Source organism: Zeus faber (genome assembly GCF_960531495.2).
Source record: "Zeus faber genome assembly, chromosome: 3".
Lineage (NCBI taxonomy): Eukaryota > Metazoa > Chordata > Actinopteri > Zeiformes > Zeidae > Zeus > Zeus faber.
The window spans coordinates 14,927,865-14,954,949 of NC_137190.1; the positions used below are offsets into that span (position 1 = coordinate 14,927,865).

Here is a 27,085-nt window from a genome sequence, read left to right on the forward strand (position 1 = left end):
CAACTACTCACTTGAGAATGTTCCACCAAAGCCTAAAGTGAAGCGCTGCACAGCAGCCAAAGCGCAGCTGAGCATGTCCATCAGCATGGAGGAGCTGCTGTCTGCCTCTGAGAAGGAGGTAGATGAAGAGGAGGGGCGCCTGGCGAAATACGACAAAGGCCGCAGGACTTCAAAGAAAGCCAAGGCAAAAAGGGTGCTTGAGGAAACCAAGCGATGGAACACACCTCTGCGGCTGTTAAACTGGAAGGCAAGTCCTTTTTCGGAAGACAGTGAAGAATGAGCATCTCGAAGAAGAAGAAGAAACGGATCCTCATCAATTCCCAGAACAGTTTCTTCTCTGGACGTGCCCCGATCAGTGAAGATTATTAAACTCAAGGCAGGTCAGGGCCGTTCTGTTCCTTGGTTTTCCCTCCACCTGCTCGTTTTTGAATGTTTAAGTGTAATGCGTGTGCGTGTAGTGTTTTAGTGTATTTGTATTACGATGTGTGTTCTAGATTAACTAAAGCGTGTATTGATTGATTTAGAAATCTTAGATTGAATTTTAAATTATAAGTAGAGAAGGAAACGGACTGATTTCCTGAAGTCCTTCCTTACTGTGGTGGGTGGGATGCCTTGAGCAGCGACACCTCACGCTTGTTGGTTGGGCTAATGAGCGGCAGGTTTAAAAGCCCATCCTCACACACTCAGGATAGGAGCCCTGTCATGACATGTTTCATCTGCTCCTGGCTAATTCCACCGAGCCTCATCTCTATAATAAACTGGTGTTTACAACCCCCCGTTGTCTGTGTGCCAGCGGGCCTTGACCACGGCACTAGGGTGGCAAAACTGCCACAGTTGCGGCTGAGCAGGGACTCTACGGCATGGGGAAGGGACACAGAAGGGTTGACGAAAGACGCCCGGGAGCCACCAGTGGTTCAACGGGTGGCCCCAGCACCAGCACTCTCCCGACTGGCAGCAGCAGCACCTAGGGGGTCTTGCAGAAAACCGGGGGAGAAGCAGCGCAACAACCGCCACAGGTTACCGCTGGCAGCTAGCTTCTCCGCCTAGCAGGCATCACCAGGACCGTGCAGCAGCCAGACCAACCCTCTCTCGACTGGCAGCAGCAGCAGCACCTGGGGGGTCCGGTGGAGGACCGGGGGAGAAGCAGCGCAGCAACCACGATAGGTAACCGCTGGCGGCTAGCTTCTCTGCCCCGCAGCCATTACCGGGACCACCCAGCAGCCCAGCAGCCAGGCCACCCCTCCAAGCAGCCCCCCTGCAGCAGCCAAGCCCGGCCACGTCATCACCAGCCAGTGCAGCAGGCCGAGGCCCCACACTCCGGAAGGGAGGAGGGGGCAGTCTATTGTCGCCCTGGTGGAAGGAGGCCGGTCAACCGTGCTGCTCTGGGGAACCCAGGTCCTCTGGAAGGGAACCTGTTAATTTTCTTTTGGACATTTGTTTGTATAATGTATGGGAACCCTGTTTCAGAGTGCAGTGTTTATGATTTAAGGTAAATAAATAAAAATGCTCCAACAGTTTTGAACCCACTTATTTGCCTTTTCATATTCTTTCAACTAGCTGTGTATTTGAGTAAGGGTAAGGCTCAAATTAGGTTTTGCAAAAGCATTGGAAGTGTATCTTTTCTTTGAACCAGCGGCCACAAAAGCTAGAAATAAGCGAACGACTGACCTGAGCAGCGGTAAGGCTGGCAGTAGAGGCCGAGTGCTTCCTGGTGCGCGTCACGGGACGCCGAGACACATCCTCCTCCGCAGCAAAATTAGCTCTGTGACCTGGAATACAAACACAGAATGAATGCCTCATTCCTGAGGAGCAGGCAAATCAATAGGCGAGTGAACGGATGAAAGGGCTTACTTCTGGTTCTCCTGCGTGGTGGTGAATAGATCAATGACTCTGCGTTAATGTCATTTTCAGGTCGAGGGACCGGGTCTTCTTCCACTGCGACAGCAGGAGTGGGGGCACGTTGCACTGACTGACTGATTTTGCTTCTACTGATTCTCACCATCTCCTTGGCAACAAGACCTTTTTTTTTTTTTATAAAGATAAAAATACGTTGTCATTATGATGGGTACAGTTTGACAGTACACACATCTAAACAGCCAACATAAAAATTGTCACATATTTCTTCGTAAATTATTTTGACAATCAAAGCAGCTCAAATAAACTCTGGTTTCTATCCTTGATTGTTAGATGCCGAACCTATACTGAATGAACACTGTTTTTAGTCAATTTCAAACTTCCATCACCTTCCTCTTCCTGCAGCCTCTTGATGAGGGCGTCAGCCACCGGAGTCTCTGAATCCACTTCCAGCGGCGTATCCAGTAAGGGAAGGTCTTCCTCCTGATGCTTCCACAGTTTGCTCCTGGTTGTGCGACGGGAGTTTGTAGAGGGACAGGCCATCTGGTCACTGCTTTCAACACTTTTCTCTGCAGAGGCCGGTACTCTGACTTTCCTTGTGCTCGTAGTCAGTGATACAGGAACTAATTTTAGCTGGAGGAGATAATGATTGGTCGTTAGAGGAACCATGGAGCTTATTAAAGTTGATTATGAGCATCACTAATGATTATATTGGTATACGGTTTTTTAGTCTGATAATGACAGGACTTAACTCTCTTTACTTAACTTCACCCTCCTGGGAGTCAGTCTGATAGCATAACTACAGCTAACTGGACTGCAGTTGTAAATGGATGTTATGCTGGAAAATTTTAAAGTGCACCAGATCCTTTCAAACTGTGGTCCACAATTTTTTGGGAGGAAAACATAAGTTTGAAAAACATTAAGAAAAAAAAAAATGTAGTCGTAGTATTAAGCAAAAAATGCTGCTTACCGCTTCACAGCAAGTTGACTCCATAGGTAAATAGATATCAAGAGTAATTCTTATCCATTGCTTGTAGTGCTTAAGATGTAACATCGACAAAGTGAGAACTAAAGGGGACCGATTATGCAAAACTCACTTTTTCATTGCTTGTGCGCAAACATTTTGGTCTCTGATGGGCCCACTAACACACAAACTGTTAAATAAGACAACTCAGTCAGTTTTTGGGAGCAGTCTAGCTCTGTCAGAGAACATGTTCTGAAACACGCTGTTAAGATTTGTGTCTCAGTCCTACGTCACATCGAGACAGTAGAATTAGAACCGCCCCCAATCTGAGTAACTCAAACAAATCTTTTAAAATAAATATGAATTAATATCAACTGTCTGGAAAGAAACTATTTTAAAAATAATTCTGTTTTTCTTATAAAAAATAAAATAAATTGTGTGGGTGTGGTACATAGACCGTCTACAAACAAAACCCATAAAAGAAAAATGTGTGTTTTTTTAATTGGCTATTTATTTATTTACCAACGTTTAAATAAAACAAAAAATCCTGCATCCTAGAGTCCCGGTGCAGGTCCGTGTCTCCCACAAGCTTGGAGCACGGCAATGAAAGTGGGAACCAACTTATAAATTAGATTAAACAAATTGTCATTGCACAGAGTACAAGTACTGAGGCAACACAATGCATTTCACCATTCTAGTAACTGACGTATCTAGGAGCAGTGGGCTGCCATATAGAGGTGCCTGGGGAGCAGTTAAGGTGTTAAGAGTCTTGCTCAAGGACACATCAGCACGCTACCAGGAGGAGCCTGGGATTGAACCAGCAATCTTCCGGTTACAAGACGACCCACTCTACCCTCCGAGCCACAGCCCCGAAATTAGGCGTTGTAGATCTAATATGAGTGAAGATTCAGCAACTGGATTCCTTTTTTCTGGGAGCCATGCTCAAACGCCATTGACTCATAGAACTCTGGGCCTCAAGAGGGTGGCTCATCCCACAAAAAAACAGCCCGTTTTGGAACAGGATGGTATAGAGATACATTGTGCATAATCTCAGTGCTATTTTCAGCAAAACAAAAAATATTTTGGGGACCTGAAAGACCTATATTAACTAAAAAGGTTAAAAGGAGCTCTGGTGTGGGGATGGTGTGGTGAGCAGCCACACCTGACCTGGATCTAGGTGATTGGGATCAGGGTGGCTGCATACCTGTTACTCGTTGGTTGGTCTAATGAGCAACAGGTTAAAGCCCCCATTCCCACACACACTGAGGATCGGAGCCCTGTCATGGTCTGTCTGCTCCTGGCTAATTCCACCTAGCCTCCTCTCTACAATAAACTGGTGTTAACAACCGCTCCCTGTCATCTGTGCTGGAGGGCCCTGAAAGCCCCACTTGGGTGGCGTGAGGTGGCGAAACAGTCACAGGAGCATAATAGGTCCCCTTTTAAGTGAAAATACCATTTACTTTTTTTCCTTTACCTGTGGGAAAACTTGAAGGGCCGTGTGGCTGGAAGTCCGAGTCACTCTGGCAGAGCTGGAGGGTCGTTGCTTTTTGCCTTCCAGCTCATCATCCTCTACCTCCAGTACAGCTGCCTGAGCCTCAACGAACGCCATCTTTGTTATGCTGGGGACATCATCGTCCACCTCCTGTTCATCTTCCGCGATCACCGTTTCTATTACTGCCTGTGACTGTGCATTACTGATGGCCCTGCGGCTGGCTCTTTGTGGGGTAGCGCCCTGTTTGTTCTGGCGTTTGGCTGGGGTGGAATTCTTGGAGGTCATTTGTTCAACATGTGTAGTATTCAAGGCCTCATCCTCCTCTACCGTCTCCAAGGCTTCCTGTGCGACCATACTACTATTGCGGGTCCTGCGGCTAATTCTCGTTGGAGTCGCTGCCTGTGAAGTGCGTCGTTTGAACGGAGTAGAGGCATTGCCGGCTACAGCGACCTCTTTCTCTTCCACCTCTTTGGGTGTCTCGGACTGGGACATGCGGGCACTGCGTCGAGGCGTGCTCTCTGGGGCCTGGGACTTCCGGCTCTGCCTGGCACTTCTAGCTGCACGGCTGGGCGAAGCAGGAACTTTAACAACCATCTCTGCTTCCTCAATCCTGCCGTTCTCTGGCAACACATCTGCGTCCTCCTGGAGTGAAGATGTAAAGGTGACCGTTCTTCTCACCCTTGTGCTCTTACGTGTTGGGGTGGCGGAGGCTTTCTTCCCCCCCTGAGGATTGGTGGCATTCTCTAACAAAGGCTCTTGGGCCAATTGTGTTTCTGAGCCGAAGACCTGCCTGACATGCGCTTCCTTTTTTCCTTTAGTCAGGTCACCTCTGCTGCTCGTTCTGGTTTTGCTCTCATCCTGCAGACCTTCCTGATCCTCATCCTTTTGTTGATGCTGCCGATGTTGCTCGGAGGCAGCCAAGGTCTCCGCGTTATGGTCCATCAAGGTACTTTCAGGACCATCCGTTTTCACAGCCGCGCTCTCTTCAGGAGCAACATCCAGATCTCTTTTGTTCGCCATGGACTCTTCCTGAGTCTCAGTTTCCATCGGTTCAGCCCCTTCATCCATTCCGTATGCAGCAATGTCTTCACAAGATGGTTCTTCACTTGGGACTGCCAATGGCATTTCCACTGATAAAGAGTCTGTGTTAGTTGATAGAACTTCAGCTTCTTCTTCTGTGTTAGTTGATAGAACTTTAGCTTCTTCTTCTTCTGTGTTAAGTGATACAACTCCAGCTGCTTCTTCTGTGTTAGGTGATACAAATCCAGCTGCTTCTTCTGTGTTAGGTGATACAAATCCAGCTGCTTCTTCTGTGTTAGGTGATACAAATCCAGCTGCTTCTTCTGTTTTAGTTGATAGAACTTCAGCTTCTTCTTCTGTGTAAGTTGCTGGAACTTTTGCTTCTTCTTCTGTGTTAGGTGATACAAATCCAGCTGCTTCTTCTGTGTTAGGTGATACAAATCCAGCTTCTTCCTCTGTGTTAGTTGATAGAAATCCAGCTTCTTCCTCTGTGTTAGTTAATAGAAATCCAGCTGCTTCCTCTGTGTTAGGTGGTACAACTTCAGCTGCTTCCTCTGTGTTAGGTGGTACAACTTCAGCTGCTTCCTCTGTGTTAGGTGGTACAACTTCAGCTGCTTCCTCTGTGTTAGGTGGTACAACTTCAGCTGCTTCCTCTGTGTTAGTTGGTACAACTTCAGCTGCTTCCTCTGTGTTAGTTGGTACAACTTCAGCTGCTTCCTCTGTGTCAGTTGGTACAACTTCAGCTGCTTCTTCTGTGTCAATTGATACAGCTTCAGCCGCTTCTTCTGTGTCAATTGATACAATTTCAGCTGCTTCTTCTGTGTTAGATGATAGAACTTCAGCTTCTTCTAAATTGCTGTGTGTACTGTCCAGTGCAACATCCTTTTCTTTATCCGTCTCATCCATCATCTGGCATGTCTCAATGCGTTCAACGGAATAGGCGGCTTGGTGCTGGACATTATCTAAGCAGTCAGACAAGACAGACCGAGGTGTCTCTGAGTTAGTGCATTCATCTACCTCAATTGCATCCAAGGTGTCTACCTCCATAACTTGGTCCTCTGAGAGAGACTCATTCGACGAGGGAGTGCCTTGGTGGTTTGTGTCGAGTAGAATGGCCTCTGGGGGGGCAACAGCTTCAACATGCTCTTGAACTTGAGGATGGAAGGATTCCAGTTCTTTCTCCATAGGTAGAGTGCCTGATTCAGTATCTTCCTCCACCTCTAACATCAGTGAAAAGCTACTGTGCGCCCCAGAGATGCAGTCCTCTGGCGGGCTGGCCTGCCCAAACTCTGTGAGGCCCAGCTGTGTGCCGTCCACAAGGCTGTGCTCATGTCCATCCACTAGCTCCAGAGGCACCAGGAGAGTGGTTGAAGGTTTGAGCTCTGTGTAGGAGCTTGCGTCACCTTCTTCTATCCCTCTGTCTTCGCCAAGTCTAACCATCACCACCTCTCCATCTATCTCACCTTCTACCATCTATTTGGGGAAAACACAAAAGAAAACACATGGGTAGTTGTGAGTTATCACTCATTTATCTAAAACATTGGTTTTTCTTTTCATAATCCTGATTTTGTTTATAAATAAAGGAAATTCCAGCCCTAACTTCGCTTCCGCCTATAAATTAGACCCATACACTTGCGCAAAAGCAGATTCTAACCAGAAATGAGAAGGGATACAAATTTTACACAATAATCTTCTTCTGAGGATCTCTTGGAGCAACTCAAACTATTTTACTGATTTAGTTGTATGCATGCAGTATCAAGGTTCAAGTTCAGTTTAAAGTACACTAGATGTGCCAAATTATTATTTGGCATACACATTTTACATTAAGGAATGTGAAGAAATTATAGATTATACATAGATGATATATTTTTAAATTAATTTTATACATACAATTTTGTCATAGGCGGCATTTAAGAGCCATGGACCTACCCCTGCCCGTAAACAGAGCAGATGACACTGCATAAGAATTGTCTCAATGCTCCAATAGTATGATGCAATTTACCTTCAACTCTGTCTCGGGTACCAATGCAAGCTCTTCAGCGTCCTCCAACAGTCTAGACATGAAATGAGGGTGTCTTGGCTCTGCAAAGAGAGGAGCAGGCGGCGCAGACTGAAGAGGAGCCATGCTCCCGTTACCCTGTACCTCCTCAATGATCTCCACCTCACTACCAGAGTCCCCCTCCTCCTCCTCTTCTTCTTCCTCCTCCTCTTCTTCTTCCTCCTCTTCTTCTTCTTCTTCCTCTTCTTCTTCCTCCTCCTCCTCCTCTTCTTCTTCTGATTCATCAGAGCCCGCTTCTTCAGAGGCAGGGCTGGAAAGTTCCTCACTGTCATTAACACTAACTACAGCTGAAAGAAAAAGCAGAAAAAAGTTGGAATAGCAGCCGGAAAAAAAAAATGTTGAATACTTGTTTGTTCATATATATTTATATGTTTTCTCACAGTGGGAGTCTGTGCCAGTGGGCTCTGAGGATGTGAGCGACGCCACAGATTTTTGGCTGGTCAATAACGGAGCACCTTCGGCAGCTGGCTTCTCCTCCTCCCCTTCCTCATCTCTTGGAGACTCAGACACAGGCTCGCTGGAGGAAAAAGAGGTAAATACAACTTTTAGTTATACACAAAGCGATATATGCACAGGCAGGCAGGCAGGCAGGCACACACACGCACTTGTCTGACTGTGAGGTTTAATTTAAATAAGTTATTTGACTATTATTTGTGTGGAAAATACGGTTTATACCTGTTCTACACAAAAATAACTAACTGTAGTACCGTTTTATATATTTTTTGAATTGTGAAAGTAATATCTATATATATATCTATATATCTATATATCTATATATATATATATCTATATCTATATCTATATATATATATATATATATATATATATATAAGGACTCCACAAGACCTCTGAAGGTGTAGAGCGCATGGAGCAGACGAACGGGGGAGGGGGAGGCTTCTTTTGTTTCATTTAATTAGTAAACTGAAATAAATTATAACCCAAACTAAAACACTATTTCTATTTGTTTTGTTTGGAGAAACAGGAAACGCGGGAGCAATGTTGGTCACAAACGGGCCGATTTCCTTGTCTTTCCTTTTTTGTAAATAAATACAAGACAGAATAACAGGATGACCTTATTTGTTAAATACGACCCAGAAACGTCTCACAAGGTGTCTTGTGGTATCTGGCACCAAGACCATAGCAGCAGATCCTTTAAGTCCTGTAAGTTACAAGGTGGGGCCCCAATGGATCGGGCTCATTGTTCTAGCTCATCACAGATGCTTGATTGGACATGGAAAGCATGATTCAGACCAGGCCACCTTCTTCCATTGCTCCATGGTGCAGTTCTAATGCTCACCTGCCCATTGTAGGCAATCTCAGCGATGGACAGTGGTCAACATGGCCCTCTGACCGGTCTACGGCTACACAGCCGCACACGGAGCAAGCTGTGATGCACTGTTTGTTCTAACACCTTTCTATCATCGCAGCATTACCTTTTTCAGCAATTAGTGCTACAGTAGCTCTTCTGTGGGATCGGACCAGACGGGCTAGACTTCACTCCCCACACGCGTCAATGAGCCCATGGGCGCCCATGACACTTGCTGTTTGTTCCTCCTTGGACCACTTTTGGTAAGTACTAACCACTGCATACTGGGAACACCCCACAGGACCTGCTGTTTTGGAGATGCTCTGACCCAGTCATCTAGTCATCACAATTTGGTCCTTGTCAAAGTGGCTCAGTTCTTTACGCTTGCCCATTCGTCCTGCTTCCAACACATCAACTTCAAGAACTGACTGTTCACTTGCTGCCATTTATAGTATTGATTGCCGTAATAAATTTTCCCTCCCTCACCAAAAGCCTGTCTTCATATTTCTCAAAGCCAGTGTAGAGCTGATTCATGCAAAAGGTGAGTTACCTGTTGAAGGACGTCCAGGTGTGTGACACATCGTGGATTCCAGAGCGGGTGAGAGGAGGAGAGGCATCACCAAACAAATGCCGCTCAACAAATTCTGTCAGATCTGGAGCAGGTCAAACAAATAATAAATTTCATTTAGCAGAAGGAAAAAAAAAACCCAAAAAACAATCTACAATGTTATGGAGCCAATTATACAATATGAAATTATTCAACCAATATATTGACAATTAAATGTATTTTGACTTCATTCTCATATATATATATCTATCTATCTCCATTTTCACAAAAGTGCCCATGTGAAATAAAGCCAATTTTAAGGAAAAAGTGCAATTTGAAACTTTTATTCTGACTTTTATGAAATTAAAATTGTGAAATTGTGTGATTATTGTGAAAATACATTTTGTGAAATATTTGTTATAAATATTATAAATAAAAATAAAAGGCTCCCTTTAATTATTTATTTATTTGCTTTTTGATTTAATAAATCAATTTCAGGTAATTCAGTACTCTATGTAAAATAAGCTAATTGAACAATTTTACTAATACCTAGACATGGCAAAAAACTAAAATTCATCACTTTTATCATTTTAACCTTTACAATGCCCAGTTTAATTATCCAAGACAAAGATAATCATAAAGAGCTATCTAGTGTGCTTTTTTATTGTTGATATAATCTTTACATCAATTAAATTTCCGATCTTAGGGTGGAACTAACTTGTTGTGTGTTCAATAGACTCAGTTTCCTGAGATTTCTCCAAATCCATCTGCTCCAGATGTGACGTTGAGGTCTCCGGTTTCTCCTCATGTTCTGACTCGAAGGCTGGCTCTTGCTCTTCTTCATGAGTGTCTGAGTCATTTCCCTCAGTGACTTCGTGGTTACATCCTAGAAACAGGTTGCCATGGCTTAGCGAGAAATCAAATGTGTCATCTAATGGAGATTTACAGTCCAACTCTATGCAAGTTGACTGATAGAAAATGACACAGTTAAAACTAAAACAAAAATCATTGGTTGGCAATTATCCTGTTTATCTGGTTGGTACATCAGTCAGTTTCTATATCCAATACACAAAAAAATAAAAAAATAAGAGACACACAAACCACTGCTTCCACCACTGAATTACCTTGACTGACCCCGGGTTCCTCCTGTAGAGCAGGCAAACTGTCCAGCTGACTAGTTAACTCAACCTTTTCTTCGACTTCCACATCATCCATGAGCCTCTCTTCCTCTTGAGCTTGTTCCATGAAAACCATTTGTATGCCTGCTTCAGTGATTTCTTCCTTGTTTCCTTTGGGATCATGACTCTGCTCACACTCAGGTGCTGGGAGAGGATTCTGCTCAGCGGTTGCTGAACACTCTAACAGTATTTGTTGTTCTGCTGGGGCTTTAATGTTCACCACCACTATATGGTCATCTTCCCCGGTCGTCTTTCTTTCCAGGTCTTCTGCGAGGGGAGCGTCGTAGAACTCCAGGGTGGTATCTGCCGACTGGCTCGTGTCTAAGCACAGACTGAGTCGTCCTGGCAATAGAGATGGCGATGATTTGGTTTCTGCAACTTCTTGGTTGGTGGATGAATGGCTTTCTGCGCCCTTGAGCTGGGGGAAAGGAATTCCATCTTCTGGAGACATGAACGTCACACAGGGTTGATCCTCCAGCTCCTCTTCGGTGTCTTCATCCTCCTCTGGACGGCAGGATGTCCAGTTCTTCATGGCAGCAATGGATAGCAGGGAGCCTCTTGTCAGAAGGCTGATTTCACTCTCAGCTGCCATCTAAAACAAACAGTTAAAATCCATATCAGGGGTGGAGCTGCAGACAAAGCTTATGGTGAGAGCATCGCTGTTTACTCTTTGGGTAGATCTTGAGCCAAGGTTGAGCCAAGGCTCAATATCCTAACATCTTGAGTGAAACCAATTAATATCCATTTGCTCAATGTCATAATTGAATTTCAAATGCAAATTTTGTATTTTTTTAAATACTAAAATACATCAAATTGTATGCAAATATCAGCAACAGAATGAACCATTCTATATTAACCACTCTCTACATTAGCTGAACAACAGGACAGACAATATCTCATGCAAGTATCTCACCCCGTTGCTCCACAGATTGCCCGCCTTCTCCAGTTCTGGCGATTGTTCCTCTTCGATGAAGGTGATGCGGCTCTCTTTGCTGCGAAGTGGGGGGGTGGCAGAGCGCGCTGGGGAGGCTGAGGGTGTTGCCACCGGTGTGGGCCGTAGGCTGCTGCGCAGGATGGACTGCGGCGTGAAGGCCGAGAACGCTGTGCCAGATGCGGCCAAAGCACGTGCACGCTAAAGGACACACAACACAGAAATATTCAACGTTAAAGGAGATTAACAGTGTGTTTTAAAATAAAAATAGATATTGAAATGAATAAGACAAATACAAAACAACATACAATTAGGAAATGCCAAAAAAAACAGCATAAGTGGCAAAAAAAAGTCAGCTTCATGAGGGTCAATAGGACTGGGTATTGACAGATACCTCAATATCAACTATTTGACATTTTTGTGCTCACATAAGATATTTTCACACAAAAAAAAAATGAGAAAATAATTCGACATTATCACTGCATTGCTTAGAACAGATAGATCGTCTTGCCATTTCAGATAAAAATGTGATATCACTATCATATTCAAGCCTTAAAGTGAAGCAAATAAAAATTCTAACCATATTCTTCTACTCACCTTGACGACCTGGGGTGTTTGCAGCAAATTAAACTCGGGAGCCTTGATGATGCTTTTGGGTGGGCCATAGGAGCCGGTGGGTCTGGTGGGGGTGAGGAGGGGCCGAGGGGTGTGACAGGACGGGTGGACCACCAAGTCTAGCAGCCTGGGCCAAAGAGATAGGAAAGCAACAACATAAGCGTCTCCGTGTCATGAAAATAATTGCGATTAACGATTGGATTGAGTGTAAAAACATAAGACAATTTATTTAAAAAATGAATAATAATAAAAATAAATACATAAAAAATAACTAAATAATGGTGACCCTGAGGTCATCCAAATTACACAGCTTGAAGACTCAAAATGAAGAGCCATGGTTTGGGAGGGAACTCTTTGTTGTAAAATATTTGTCTGGTCTGGACATAAAAACAAAACAAAAAAACAAGATGCGTGTGTGGTTGACCCCGACCAAGATGGCTGACGTGTTTGTGTGTGTGCATTTATACCTTGACTTTCTCTTGCCAGCCATGGCAATAGGGCTTCCAAGGAAGGGCTCATTAAGGGCGTTGGAGAAGTGCTTCAGAGTGGGGCTATTGGGTTCTGCTGCCTTGGGGCTAAAGGCAAAAATAAGTAAAATGTTTCTTCGTTAAAACTATAAATCTTATTTGGTATATTAGAATTTAGACTGTTCTCCAACCACTCATTTACTCATGCAGACTACAAAGCATGGAGTTCTGAGCAATTTGCCAGTTTTACTGCAGGGAGAGAATAGCTAATTTGCTCTGTTAGGTAGCAAATAATTATTTGGTGATCCTCCACAGAGATGCAATAAAATCTTGACAGAATAGTTACACCCAAGTTTTAGTTCCCACCTCTTCACCGGGGATGGCTGCGGTGTGGCTCCTTTGCCCAACCACACCTCCTCTATTTTGGTCAAAACGTTGCTGATGAAGCCAGCCCTGGACATCACCTTCTCATTGGCCGAGCGCTTGGTGATCGTGGACAATGGTTGAGGTCGAGAAACTGGAGATTGAAATTTTTTATTTTTGAGTAAATATTTATTTATATAAATTGATTTATCGAGTTATACCCCAAGTGTAAAAAAAACCAAAACAGTCAATAATGCTGTCAATAACTGTTAAGTCGCTTTGTAAATGGAGAGAATCAAGATACAAAAAGATTTATTTTTTTTCATTCATCAATTCTAGTCCACTTTGCTTACCTTTCCTGTGTATGGTGGTGGGGTGGTAGGGCTTGGCTCTCTCCATGGCCAGTTTCCTCTGAACTCTGGGTAAAACTTTGCCATACTGGTCCAAAATACAGTTCCTAGTGTGAGAGCGCTCCTTCAATTTGGGGTCCCGATCGTTCTGAAGAGAGAAAGAGGGTGAGAGGTGAAAGGTGAGGTGAAATTAAATAATTTTAGGATGGTAACCTTTTTTATGAATACTTTATTCACCCCCCAGAGGGATGAATAGGGAGGAACAACATTGCGGTATTAAAGCAGTTCACATAGGAACAATAAAATAAACAAACATCACAATATATAATAAATCTAAAATATATATAACAAACTAAGAAACCTCTGTGTAAAAAAAAAATTCACATTCAAAGTGTAAAAGCAGGCATTGTGAAGCAACGCGAAACCGTTGCTCCACAAGGCGCAAGCAGCATTGTCAGAATTGTCAACTCGTTACACTCAGTTTTCATCGTCAGAAGAATCCGTCTACTCAATGGAGTGGGTGGATTCAAAAGATCTGGACCCAGGCAAATGGGAAAGGCGACTGTAAAACAATATGGAGCAGGGCGCTGCCATGTTGGATCTGGACGCACTTCCGTAATCTCGGCGAGAACACTGAACACGGTGGGGAAGCAGAGCATGCTGTGATCTCACAAGAACTTCTCATGAGGTCATACACCATGCTTCGCAGATTGTTCAGTTAATTGTTGAAATTGAAATCTTATGCGTTCAATTATTAGCAATTAATTCATACAAAAACAAAAATATAATTATATATTATAAAAAAAATGTTTAATAATACTTATTAGAATTTTTTTCCACACCCCGTCAACAATGAGGATAATATCATGTATCGCAATATTTGAGCAGGACTACATTGCGATATGAAAATTGTCACCCAAGCCTAGTCTATTGTCATGTAGCTGTGAGTTAAAAAAACCCCAGAAACTGAGCTTTTGCAAAATACAGAAGAACAAACACTGCGAACAACAGACTTCACATAATGACGTGTGCCTCTAATAAGAGTGTGGTGTCCATGAATGTGTGTGTGTGTGTGTGTGTTTAACATACCACCAGGTTCACTTTCAGGCTGTGGTTCAGCTGTAGAGCCGGTATGTAGTTGGCTTGTTGCAAGTAGTGAACCATCAACAGCTCTCTGTTCTGGAGTCCTCCAGTGCCCTGCAAGAACTTCTCTAGATACTCCTAAGACACAAAACAGACATTCAGAATCAGAATGGGTTTTATTCACCAGGTACCACTCCAGTATTCAGCTTTAAAGTTCAAGAGGTTTATTTGTCACATACATACGGTCATACATATATGCAGTGAAATGTCATGACACCCGGTGATTACACACAGACAGCTTTGCATTTAACAAAACATTAGTTCTCTCCTGCTCTCTGGAGTTTGTGAACATCAAGACAGCAGTTCACCTTTATTTATAGAAAGACCACCCATTTATAATTATAAAAGACATTGTAGGTCATTACATTGACGTAAATGGCAATTCAAAGTGTGCTAGCACACTTCTATGACAACAAAACTGACTAATATTTCAGAAATTGTAGATCACGTTTACTTAGGACGATGCAACTAAACCAAACAACTGTGTATCTAGATATGATAACTTCATTTCATGAGTTCTGGCAGACCAATATTGATTCATTGCACAGCCCCCCTTCCTATCCTACCTGTTCAGTGAGGCTCAGGGGCAGTTTGAGCAGCTCCTTCATGAGGCCGAGCTCCTGGCAGCTCTCGTACAGGAAGCCCAACAGCTCCTCCATGTTGAGGCGGCTGGAATGCTGCCTGAGTAAGGACCATGCTTCAACAAGACACCTGTGGAGAAACCCATCAGTGGTTAGGCATCAGTGGTTTGGCATCAAATTGCGGAAAATAAAGAATTCTGGTCCCGCTACTAGTTTGACACATACTGCGAAAGTCTATATTCATTAATCAACATGATGAGAAGTAGTAGTATTATCATTCAGTACAGGTGAATATATTCTCTACCTGTTGTGTAGCAGCACAGAGAGGCAGAGTTTGGCCTGAGAGGTTGAGGAGAGGGGGGGCTTGGTGACATGGAGGTATCTCAGTGCCACCGTATGCTGGCCCTGGCACATGAGGGCATGAAGGACCCGCTCGTGCTGCCACGCAAAATGGCATGGAGAGGTAGCCGGGTGGAGCAGCAGCTCCACTGCACTCTGATCAAGGCAAAGACATTAAAAATCTGTTAATGGCCGGCAAGGAATTTGAGTCCTATGGCGTGCAATACTGCAAACCATGAGAGCAGCTCTGCTCAGAATTGATATGGTAATGCTGAAAACAGGTCACACACACAGACACACTCGTACAATGTTTTGTAGAATGGAATACTGTTTAAGGCAAAGAATGAAGGTTAAAAGTAATTTTTAATTTTACAGTATGGTCTTTATTTTTAAATAAAGATGACTAAAGATCATAGGCAATATTTATGCATTTGTATACCTGGTGGTCATGGTGGTCCAGTAGCCAGAGGCCCTGCACCAGATTAACCAGCCCGATGGGGATGGCGAAAGCTGTTGGAAATGACTCCACTGAGGCTCCTCCTTTATTGGGGAAGGAGTACATGACATCCAGCAACAAGTAAATCACCTGCAAACACCGCGTTAAGGCTCATACTGATTTTTTGTAACCTGGGGAAAGAAGATGAGAAAAAAGAAAGAAAGAAAATGACAGATAATATTTTGAAATGTTAAAAAAATATATGGGGAAATTGACCACATTTAGAACCAAAATGCTGTGCCCTATGTTCTATGGTTGATTATTGGTTAGAGTGAGTAAAGCAAATAGTCCTAATACAAATTATGTAACCAATTTAACATCAACAATTTTTTGATTTAATGGTTTATGAATAACCTCTTGTTCAGCAACATCGTTGATAATAAAATCTAGAGGGGGAAACATCAAAACAATATTGCCTTTTCATTTGGAGTATTTGATTTGTATTCCAACAGTTATCCTAAGGCAAACAAATAAAAAAACACTAAATAGTTTAAGATGATTAGTGATGCTTGCTTTGGTCAAGTAGATAATATTACTAAAAGGATACAATTGCGTGTTTGGCAGATTCGTCGATATTCTCCAATAGGTAAATGTCCAGCAGGGCCTGTGGATCAAAGAAGAATCCCCAAGAGATAGATCAATTGTATGAAAACATTGCATTGTTTGAAATTAGGCTCAAATCTTCAATTGTGTTATTATGAATGTAATAATGACTCTCTTCAAAGGAAAAAGTCAAGCCATTGATTCTTACATGTAATGTAGGAGGTGGATAGTGCCCCATCCCTCCTTCATCCCTTTTCCACAGGTTGACCAGACGCTCACCATATTGGCCCACCAAGCCGTCAATCATCAGGCAGTCAGCGCACCACTTGCCCCTGAAAACAGCATTAGCTTGTTTCAAGATCTGACAACAATGTTTAAGATTGAAAGCTAGGCTTGACAAAGGCAAATTTGATGAGAAATTTTATCCACCAGTTAATAAACTCATGACACTGGTGTTACTGGTAAAACCAGACATTTTACAAGATATAAGACCTGTCGACCCTACTGTGTTGCCTGCTGCCCAAAACTCCAGGTGCCGAACCCGGTAGAAGCCGTTTTCTCTGGAATACCGCAATTGCAATATATTTAATGGCTTCAATAAAAAACGTTTCTATTTATTAATTACATGGAGGCTGTTTGGTGGTTGTAGCGGGGAAGCAGATGAAGGATTTGGACATGGTGGTTTCGCATGGAGTAGTTGGTCCGATGATTGCACCGAAGTTGCAGCGCCAGGTTATCACTTGTATAAATTCTTATACAGTATATAGACAAAATAATTTAGTAATAAAATAATCAATTGTATTCTTTGTACATCATCAAAGCAACATATCGTCACACTTGTTTCTTACCACCCCCTCACTCACCCCGTGCCCTTACCCCATTAGTCTACTGTGTTCCATGCGAATGTAGCATAAGTATTGATAACACGCTTAGTATTTTAGTACGTTTTTTTCCCCCCTCGATGAACCTGGGCGCTGATACGCAAAAATTAACAAAATGGGTTTCATTTCTTTATAAAAAAAAAAAAAAAAGAGAGAGAAGGGGGTGGAGCAAGTAATGTAATCGGTGTATGCCCAAACACTAACAATCTTGCAACCCTAGTCAAAAGCAGAAGTTAAATATTTCAATTAATTTTTGACTATGATAGTTATTTAATTGAAGCACAAAATGGTTGCATCAAACAAACTATCGACATTACAAATTTCATTTATTTTTTATCTATTTATTCAATTTTGAAATAGAATTCTGAGTAAAGAGTTGATTATATCAGACACCATCTGCAGTTGTTGCATTAAGGAACTAGGTCATGTCACAAAAACATTGGCACTAACTTGGACAGCCGGGTGAGCTCCTCTCTGCGGATGGTGTAGTAGCTGCTGATGGCTGCGTGAGTGTAAAAAGGCCTGGAGATCTGGAGAGCGTCCACATCTGGTGGGAATACCAGCAATAATATGTAGGTAAATTGCATGACGTTGAAAGCAATTCTCTAAGTACATGAATCTACCTTGCGTGTTATATGACGAAAGTCATTATAATGTAAGCATAAGGCGTACAGTAGACAGTCTCTCAGCCAGCATTTCAACATATTTGACACATTCTTTGTGAAATGGAGAGCTTACCTGATCCTTCAGGCAGGAGACCAGTACGACAGAACCAGAGGACCACCTGAGCATACTGGGAGATCAGACTTGACACCATGTTCTTGTTCATCAGTCCCACAAGGCCTACACATTCAACACAGTTTAGCAGGCTGTCAAATAACACTATGGACACATGAAAGACTGGAGATTGTAACACAAAACACCACATCAATTCCCAATAAAATTCTCGGAACGAATTAGTCTTTATTATTATTTTTTTTTTTATTATTTTTTGAAATACCAAAAGCAATGCCTGAAAAACTGATCCGGCAGTGTAATATAGTTTGTTGCACTGATTGTCCAATAGGAAGACAAGGACACAAAGTTCTCGGGGTTTCATTTCCTACAACTTTTACAATGCTAAATTCATGGCATTCAGACATTTCAAGACCCCCCCCCCACCCCATCCAGTCATTTAATTCATTTGTACCCCTTTCCCACTGCACCAAAAACACATTAACACCTGTTTACATCCGGCATTTGTCATCAGTGGGAAAAGGTAACACCCAGGATCCAGTCCTGGATCAAATGACCCTGCAATAGACAGGTTTTAATCGGCTCTACCTCCAATCAGCTCAACACCCGGTTCGATGCTTTAAATTTGGCCCCTCTACCTGCACAACGCGCATTGAAGTTTTGGATGTTCGCGCATAAATAGACCGGAATATCAGTGTATCATTCAGCATTTTATATCCCATTTAGAATCCTAAATCACTATTTAATGACTATTTTCCCCCCACATGGGGGGCCGTGAAATATTTTGAGTTGGGGGATCACAGCGGAGAAACCTCATGCTCCCCGCCAGGCGAGCCACTCCAGCACCGCCCCAAGCCCGTCTCTGAACCAGTGGAGCGTCTCCGTTCCCTGCCGCTGAAGGACAGGTGTGCACAGGCAGCATGGATACTACATGCTGCCTCTACTCTAGTGTTGGGTCGTTCATAAACGATCCGATTCTTTTGAACGGCTTAAAATAACCCCCCCTCACAAGTTTTACATATTTGTTTGTTTAAGTTGCTGTCTCCTAAACTGTTTTGTTCCCAATGATCCCGATTTATTTTTTATTTTTTAAAGAACAGCATTTCTCCTGGTAATGGATGGGGCTTAGATCGCCTATTTTTAGTGGGTTTAAAATACCCTGTGTAAATTTTCTAATTTTGGTGTAAAAACGGTATTAGTGTTCACCTCTCTGTGTGAGCTCCTGGGCCTCACTCAGCAAACAATGAAAGATGGCACTGAGGTTTCCCAAAAGCCTCTGGCTGTGCTGCAGCAGCTGCAGGGTCTGGGGGTCTGTGAAATTTGATGAGCTGTTAAAAAGTGGTGCACCTGGGAAACAAAATAGTGACATGTTAATGATAAGCACAATGAATAGAACTGACATTTGACTACATAAAAAAAAAAAAAAAAAGAAACCCATAACAATTAACAAATACCATTATCTCATATATTCCCAGCATTTATTTTGTGTTATGGTCTAAATATTGATAAATAATTCAGAAATCATATTTTATGCATTTACAAACACAGAATTTGCTCAAGATAGACTAGATCATACCGTTTCAAACCCATAGGCAAAGAAAATGTGCTTACAGATGCCATCCAGTTCTTCCTTTGTGTGGACAACTTTATTCCAGGCCCACTCCAGAATGTAGCGCAGGTTCAGCGCTGACCCAGGTTGTTCTAAAGAAGATGCACAATTTGTTAAAATACCTTGTCAGGCAAAGGAGACCGTTATCATTGTTGATTAATCTAAGCTTCTGAGACATTGAGGAAAACTCAAGCGTTTCTTAACCTACGTTTTTGGCAATGGGGCAATCATGTCCCCCAACGATCATAAAATAAGCCTTAGGTTAAGTAGAAAAGTGAATGTCTTCAGCAAAATGAAGCTAGCATGCTCTTCACCCTGTGTGTTTATCTTGGCCTGACAGGCTTCTACAATATGTGTTTGGTAATGAGAACAAGGTGAGATTTGCAGACAACATTTGAGAGACTTTGTAGCAGCCTGCATCTCATATTGGATCAACACCTCCTGAGGCTCTAGATCACACTCAAACATCCACAAGATATTAACGCTCTAGGTCTATAAACACAGATCGCATATCAGAGTAGATTGTGAAGACCAGACAAAGCAGCTTGATCTACTTTGAGGAATCTCTCCTCACCCTCAACAGTCCACTGTTTGATGCAGCCTGTGATTAGGCCGAGGGAACTGGTCTCAACTGCTGTCGACAAGATGGCGTCCAGCTGTTCCTCCTGACAGACAACACAAATTTACATATCTGCTATTGACAACACTTAGAGCACATGCTATTATTCCAAATTGCCAAACTCAAAATTAATCAGACCTACCACGGCAGAGATCAGTGACATCAGTTTGTATAGAGAGTAGGTGCTGTGCAAGCATTTATTTCAAAACATTTGATCAAAGAGTTTCTTTGAGAAATGCACACAACACATTGTAGGCAGAGGCTTGGAGTGTGATGTTAACGTGTGTATCCATGTGTTCACCTGTGAGAGAGTAGTGTGGTGGCTGTCAGCAAGCCGAGGTGACAGCAGGCCAGACATAAGGCAGCGGCTGTAGCTGCTAGAGATAACGTCACTGGAGCACGGAGCAGCTTTCTTCAAGAAGCTCAGTGCCTAGTTCAAAATAAATCAACCTTTAATTGGACACCATTTTAAGTGGATGGAAATGTTCTTGTTGTAATAGTAAACATAAGGTACTTTACTATGAGCATAAGGACACTGGCAATGACTGCAAAATATACAACCAAAACGCCACATAAAAATCCTAATACAGGCATTCCTCACTTAACGACCATTAGGACCCACGACCAGCTCTCTGACCAGTCTGTATTGTACATGGTGTCTCAGCGTCGCCCATCACCGTCCTCAGTCTCAGTCCCGCAGTCTTTCAGTATTCACTACACTAGCATTCGCAATTGCCAGGCCCCCTTACCATGAAATAACACGGGCCCTCGCTTATTGACCAAATCGCTCAACAACCTGGTCCTCGGAAACGGAAGTTGGTCGTTAAGTGAGGACGATAACTTTGCATAATTTTTTGTGACTCGATAAATATGCTATGGTATTATTATTACCCATAACTTAATTATTATTAACCAGTATTAAAAACAATTACATATTTTATGAGATACATAGTAGTCAATAAAAAGGTAGCTAAACACACACTATATCATTTATTCATATAAGAGCAATAACGCATTCTGAATGTAGCCAAATAGCATATTTAATTACCAACATTTGGAAAGTTACTGTTTTAATCTGGGTTATGGCCTCCAAAACAAATGAAGACTCACCTCTTTCTGATGCCCAGAACAGGTAAAGTGCACAATTCCCGAGTTAAGCAAACAGGTAGCGTCTGTAACGTCGGGGAGAATAAAACAAGTTACACTATGACTGAACTTAAACACTGTTAGTAAACTTTTCTGATTTCATTTGCATGCAATCAAATCACTAATTTCACAGACTTAAGTGGAAATGTAAAAGCATTAACTATTCAAGAAGGGTATTTTACCAAGTCATACACACATATTCTTACCAAAGTTGTATGTGGTGGGGTTGAAGAATTGTTCTGGTGGGGGCCAGGTGAAGGGCAGGCCCCTACTGAGGCTGCGGTCATGCACCACAACATCCAGCAGGGGGTGTGGCGATACCATCTCCACCAGGGGGTCCAGAGACCACATAGCCAAGTAGGGACAGCTGCGAAGAGACTCCCCAGTCCTGCAGTAGAAACCAACACAGAAACATCACACCAAACACAAATGACATTATCCTTCCGAAATGTGACAATTGTATTGACTTTGACACTGCCAGGTAGGGTATTTGGATTTTATATTTGGTAGTGGATTTAATTAAATTCATAGACAGGTAATCCATCACAGGAGGGGAAATTAAGGTTTTTTACGGCCACGCACACAAAATTAATTACGATTAAAATGTTTCAAAAAAATATTTATAATCAAAAAGATAAAAGAAGAAAGAAAAGTCCCATTAAGTTGTTTGTGGTAGAGCGTTGTAAAGCATCCTGAGATTGTACCTTAGAGCGTCTGGCATTTGTGCATGGTACCAACGATTGATGTCAAAGACCCCGATGTAAGTGGAGGGGTTTCCTTGACCGTAGGCCTTCACTTGCCAGCTGAAAATAGAAACACTGGTGTCTGGAGATGCAACTAAGGATTGAGAGGGGTGGGGGCAAAATATAGACAACAAAAAAAAAAAAAAAAAGAAGTAAAGAGAGAAACATTAGTTTTCAGTTAATTTGAAAAGTGTAAAAACTAACAAGGTTGTGAGCATACATCAACTACAAATGTCAACTGGCAGGTTTGAAATCTTTGAACAGTCTTCCTGTTTTATCACCATCTTGGAAAACAAGGAAGGGCCTCCAAGCTAACCTTCATTCATGCTGTCATCCCTGTCGGGATGTGCTCTGAACTTCTCGATGGTCTGGCAGCTCAGCAGACGGGTGTTGGTGCTCTGGGCTCGGAGAGGGAAGGCTGTAGCACTCACGTCCTGACTGTAGCGCTCCTCACAATATTCCAAACCCTGACGGAGGAGAGAGAGCACGCACACACACACACACACACACACACACACACACACACACACACACACACACACACACACACACACACACACACACACACACACACACACACACACACACACACACACACACACACACACACACACACACACACACACACACCTTAGCATGGAAAAGATTAAACAAGCAAAGGCCTGCTGTAAAAATATGTGCAAATTACCTCATAGAGGATCTTTCCCGAAGCCAGACACTTCCTTTCACTGAAAGCCAGCTGCAGTAGATGGAGGCTCACCAAGTCCCCCTCACTGGGCAGAACAGTGAATTGAGGAGAACCAATGCCATTGTAAAGATAGTCAGAGGTGACATGACAAGAAGCTACAGTAATTCATTCATATTCAAGAAATTTTGCATGATTTATTTGTGTTAGTTGACTGTAAAAAAATAAAATAAAGACAGCAGACTCACAGGTCCTGCGCTGACTGCACAGCCCAGAGATAGCAGCAGTTCCTGGGGTCATTTTCAGGTTCCTGGAAGGTGAAGGCATAAACAGGCACCCTGCCCCCTTCCAACTGGGAATGGTACCTTCAAGCACACGTAAAGAACAAGGGCATTGCACCATGTCTTACCACAGAATGTATCCTCCTTCCATAGCCAGTGGGTAACCCCGTCAACAGTGAACCATGAAGATTAATAGTAAAAAATGTGTAAAGAAAACATACTTAACAGTAATATAGAAGTAGTATTTAATTAAATGGGTTTAGAGGGGACCCAGCAACCATGACATGTCATGAATATTACAGCGATATTTATGCCAGCCAGTTCAATCCTACAGCCAAGGCTGCAAACATTTCTCACATACTGTACGTTTAAAACAGCACTTGCTAAAGACCATGACTTCCCTTTGACAGTTGCTGAGTCAGAAGAAATGGGGGAAAAAAACTCACTCTTTTTTAAGAGTCTTCATGTTCCACAGCTGCAGGTAACCATCAGAGAAGCCCACAGCCATCTGGTTGGTCCTGGGGACGTACTGCAAGGCAGTCGCCCCGGTCCCGCTGGATCCATTCAGCTGGAAACAAAGGTGTCTGCCCTGTCTGCTGCTCGCCTCTCTAAGCCGGGGGATCTCTGTCGGCGATTTGGTCACCAACTCAAGGTCTGAGGGAAGAGAAAGTAACAACAAATAGACTTAAGACAATTGAGAGGAATGAGCAGCAAAGAGAACAATAATCGGTGGAACGATCGAGTAAATTTAGGCTGGCAGAATATGTAAAAAATATATTCTCCCCCAAAAGCGAGTCAACATTGGGAACTCAACAATTAACACCACAACAACTTGGTGATTACCTAGATCTTGTAGAAATAAAGTTTACAGAATAGAAATCAACAACATATGAACATCAACAATTCAACCCAAAGCACTCCTCACCTGAAGCCTCCAGTTCACTCTGGCTGCAGGACAGGTCGTCCAGACAAAGGTCCACCAACAAAACATGACCATGGTCTGTTACCACGGCGGCAATGCCAAAGAACCAACGCAAGCTCTGGTGGAGGTGCTGGGTGGAGGTGCTAGCTCCGCCATAGCTCACCAAAGGCTCAATGGCTGTGATCTGTAGAACACACAGAGGACAAATTTAAGTACCAGAAAAACAAACAGACAAGCGGCGGGTTGATTATGGGACCACGTCTATTGTTATCTTTAGTATAGTTTGGTACCTATTAAAGCTGACTTGCTGAAATTAATCTAAACAATAGTTTGTTACAATATTATTTTATGTACTTATGTTTTTTTTCCATGTTGTAGGCTTGGGCAGATTTACGATTAAATCATCTATCGACGATCAACTCCATCGATCGCGATTGACATTGATGACAGATGTTTGTTTTTGGGGCTTTTTTTTCTTCCTTTTTTTTAATCCGCCACGAAAATCCGAGCATTGAAACGGTGTAAATGCAGTTTACCGTGTTCTGAAACTGGAGCGGAGAGGGAGAGAGGAGAAGAGGGAGCAGAGGCTCTCCCCCTCTCCGCTCAAAGCTGTCGAGTAACCACTGGTGATTGGGTCTCACTCCCCCTCTACAGTCCTGTACAGAGACTTTGAAGGGCACTCACAATGTGCTCAAAACAAATAAAATAAATAAATAAATGGAATGTGAACCCCACACACCTCCGATAACATCAAACACTACTCACAAAAAGTTAGGAATATTTGGCTTTCGGGTGAAATTTCAGGATGAACCTAAAATGCACTATAACCTTTACAGGTGAACTTAATTTGACCTTCTCTAAACTTTTGAATGCACATGTCCAACTGTTCAATGTTTCAGTACTTTCTGCACAACTTGCTGTTCTCTAACAAGGAGCTGAACAGCAAAATTCAGAACAGGTGTTTGATCCATGAATCGACCAATCAATTCCTGGTTCAATTAGAATTGGTATTTAAACAGTCCTCTTCATCATGCTGTTCACATTTTGACATCATGAGACCAAGACGACACCTAACAACTGATCAACAGTACCTCGCCATTGCGAGGCTTCAAAGTGGCCACTGAGCTTAGAGTGTCACAGTGTCATCAGCAGGTTGCAACAGAGACACTGGAAGAGTCACAGAAAGGCATAGAAGTGGACGTCCTTTGGCCACATCACACTCTGATGACCGCTTCATTGTGAACAGTGCCCTGCGGAACCGGATGATGATGCCACTCAACCCCAGGCACATTTAAGGGAGGTGAGAGGCACCTAAGTGTCACGTCAGACCATTCAAAACCGTTGACATCAGCGTGGTCTGCGTGCTAGACGACCTGCAAGGGTACCTCACCACACCACCAGGCAGAGGCATCATCGCCTTGCATGGGCCAGGGAGCATTTACGCCGGACAAGGCACCAGTGGGCCTCAGTGCTGTTCTCTGATGAAAGTCGATTCACTTGAGCAGAAATTATGGCCACCAACGATGTTGGAGACGTCAAGGAGAGTGCTATGCATCAGCCACTGTTGTCACCAGACGAGCCTTTGGTGGTGGTGGTGTTACAGTGTGGGCAGGTGTGTCTAGTCAATACAGAACTGCCCTACACTTTGTGAATGGTACAGTGACAAGCCCATACTACCTGAATAACATCATTAATCCAGTCATTGTGCCCCTGCATGAACAACACAGGCCTCATTTCATCTTCATGGACGACAATGCTCCAGCTCATGGAGGTGGCATCATTAGGGAACGGCTGCTGGAGACTGGGGTACCTCAAATGGAGTGGCCTGCACTTTCTCCAGACCTGAATCCCACAGAAAACCTATGGGATCAGCTGAGTCCCTGTGTAGAGGCTCGTAACTCTGTACCCCAGAACCTCAATGACCTGAGGGCCGCCCTTCAAGAAGAGTGGGGTGCCAGGCCTCAGCAGACAGTAAGCCGACTTGTGAACAGCATGAGACGTCGTTGTCAAGCTGTAATTGATGCTTGATGCTGATAAGGGCACATGACAAGTCATTGAGATATTGACATTTTTTGTTGTGGTATACCCACCGCTGTTGTTGGCTTTTTTTTTTTCCAATAAATTGTTTGAGATGAGGAAATCTCCATTGCATGCTTTTACTTAAATGCCCTACTTTCATGATATAATATAGTAGAAGTAGAATAGTAGATTACATTTAGCAGATGCTTTTATCCAAAGCAACTTACAATTATTCAAACAGCGACGGACGCAGCCATCAGGAGCAATTAGGGGTTAAGTGTCTTGCTCAAGGACACTACAGCATGCTAGCAGGAGAAGCCTGGGATCGAATCAGCAACCTTTAGATTACTAGACTACCAGCTCCATACCACTTTTTGTGAGTAGTGTATATATCGCTCAAGGCAGCGATCGGTGGCGATTAAAGGAACAAATGGAGAAAAACAAACAACTAGCATTTTCCTGCTAATAAATAAATAAATAAAAATGACTGTCCTATGTAAAATGGAAAAGAAAAAAAGAAAAAAAACCTTAAACACATTTTCTAAGACACGGTCCGCTAACCAACAATTGCAGATGCTCGCAGTGAGATGGAGAAGAAACATTTGCCAAACACAAGCCAACTCACCCTGCTGCCGGGTATTAGCACTGCTTTGACAACACGGGAGAGTCCCAGGTCGTAGAGACAAAGCATGCTGCCCTTTGCTTCCTCCAAGCCCACCAGCAACCCTGACCTGGTTAATCCAGAAAATAATTTAATCAATCTCCAAAATATAATGCAATCAACTTAATATAACCTGTACATTAAGTACACCAAATTAGAAATGTACAATAAAGAGCAGCACCTAACTACAAACAGAGGCAAGACTGATAAATGGACAGTAAAGACTGACACACGGTCTTTACCTTTTTAGCCAGCTGAAGTCCCGGACAGCAAGGATGCTCGGTGGATGTTCCCCTTCACCACTGAAGCAGTAGGCGGAGAGACGCTCCCCGGTCACAGCATGAACCACTTCCAGTTGGGGGCCACAGGCCAGCCAGGCCAGCCCGCTACGCCCTTTACACAGACATGGGGAGAAAAGGCAGGTCTTTGGGTCAAGCACTAGGATGAGCGCAACAATTATTTAAGTCCACGATTAATTTTATTGACACTAATAACAAACATACATTCTAAGATTAACAAATATAGGGTAATATACT

General features: G+C 43.1%; 1 protein-coding gene across 1 annotated transcript in view; it reads right to left on the bottom strand.

Annotated features, from left to right (window-relative positions):
* Positions 1-27,085, bottom strand: part of ahctf1 (AT hook containing transcription factor 1) — a gene marked incomplete at its 5' end in the record, with an annotated part of 32,694 nt that overhangs the window by 4,028 nt on the left and 1,581 nt on the right. Inside the window, 36 exons of the mRNA XM_079997833.1 lie at positions 1,669-1,769; positions 1,852-2,019; positions 2,244-2,487; positions 4,293-6,803; positions 7,333-7,676; positions 7,770-7,906; positions 9,246-9,348; positions 9,961-10,128; positions 10,367-11,012; positions 11,334-11,552; positions 11,949-12,093; positions 12,434-12,541; positions 12,800-12,950; positions 13,150-13,294; positions 14,236-14,367; positions 14,856-15,000; positions 15,175-15,365; positions 15,649-15,795; positions 16,253-16,309; positions 16,457-16,580; positions 17,580-17,676; positions 17,868-17,972; positions 19,071-19,211; positions 19,476-19,565; positions 20,048-20,138; positions 20,394-20,522; positions 21,203-21,264; positions 21,445-21,626; positions 21,943-22,075; positions 22,298-22,448; positions 22,670-22,754; positions 22,915-23,031; positions 23,394-23,601; positions 23,873-24,053; positions 26,514-26,619; positions 26,792-26,942. Of these exons, the coding sequence (XP_079853959.1) occupies positions 1,669-1,769; positions 1,852-2,019; positions 2,244-2,487; positions 4,293-6,803; positions 7,333-7,676; positions 7,770-7,906; positions 9,246-9,348; positions 9,961-10,128; positions 10,367-11,012; positions 11,334-11,552; positions 11,949-12,093; positions 12,434-12,541; positions 12,800-12,950; positions 13,150-13,294; positions 14,236-14,367; positions 14,856-15,000; positions 15,175-15,365; positions 15,649-15,795; positions 16,253-16,309; positions 16,457-16,580; positions 17,580-17,676; positions 17,868-17,972; positions 19,071-19,211; positions 19,476-19,565; positions 20,048-20,138; positions 20,394-20,522; positions 21,203-21,264; positions 21,445-21,626; positions 21,943-22,075; positions 22,298-22,448; positions 22,670-22,754; positions 22,915-23,031; positions 23,394-23,601; positions 23,873-24,053; positions 26,514-26,619; positions 26,792-26,942 (8,015 nt within the window). The remainder of the gene's footprint in view (positions 1-1,668; positions 1,770-1,851; positions 2,020-2,243; positions 2,488-4,292; positions 6,804-7,332; positions 7,677-7,769; positions 7,907-9,245; positions 9,349-9,960; positions 10,129-10,366; positions 11,013-11,333; positions 11,553-11,948; positions 12,094-12,433; positions 12,542-12,799; positions 12,951-13,149; positions 13,295-14,235; positions 14,368-14,855; positions 15,001-15,174; positions 15,366-15,648; positions 15,796-16,252; positions 16,310-16,456; positions 16,581-17,579; positions 17,677-17,867; positions 17,973-19,070; positions 19,212-19,475; positions 19,566-20,047; positions 20,139-20,393; positions 20,523-21,202; positions 21,265-21,444; positions 21,627-21,942; positions 22,076-22,297; positions 22,449-22,669; positions 22,755-22,914; positions 23,032-23,393; positions 23,602-23,872; positions 24,054-26,513; positions 26,620-26,791; positions 26,943-27,085) is intronic.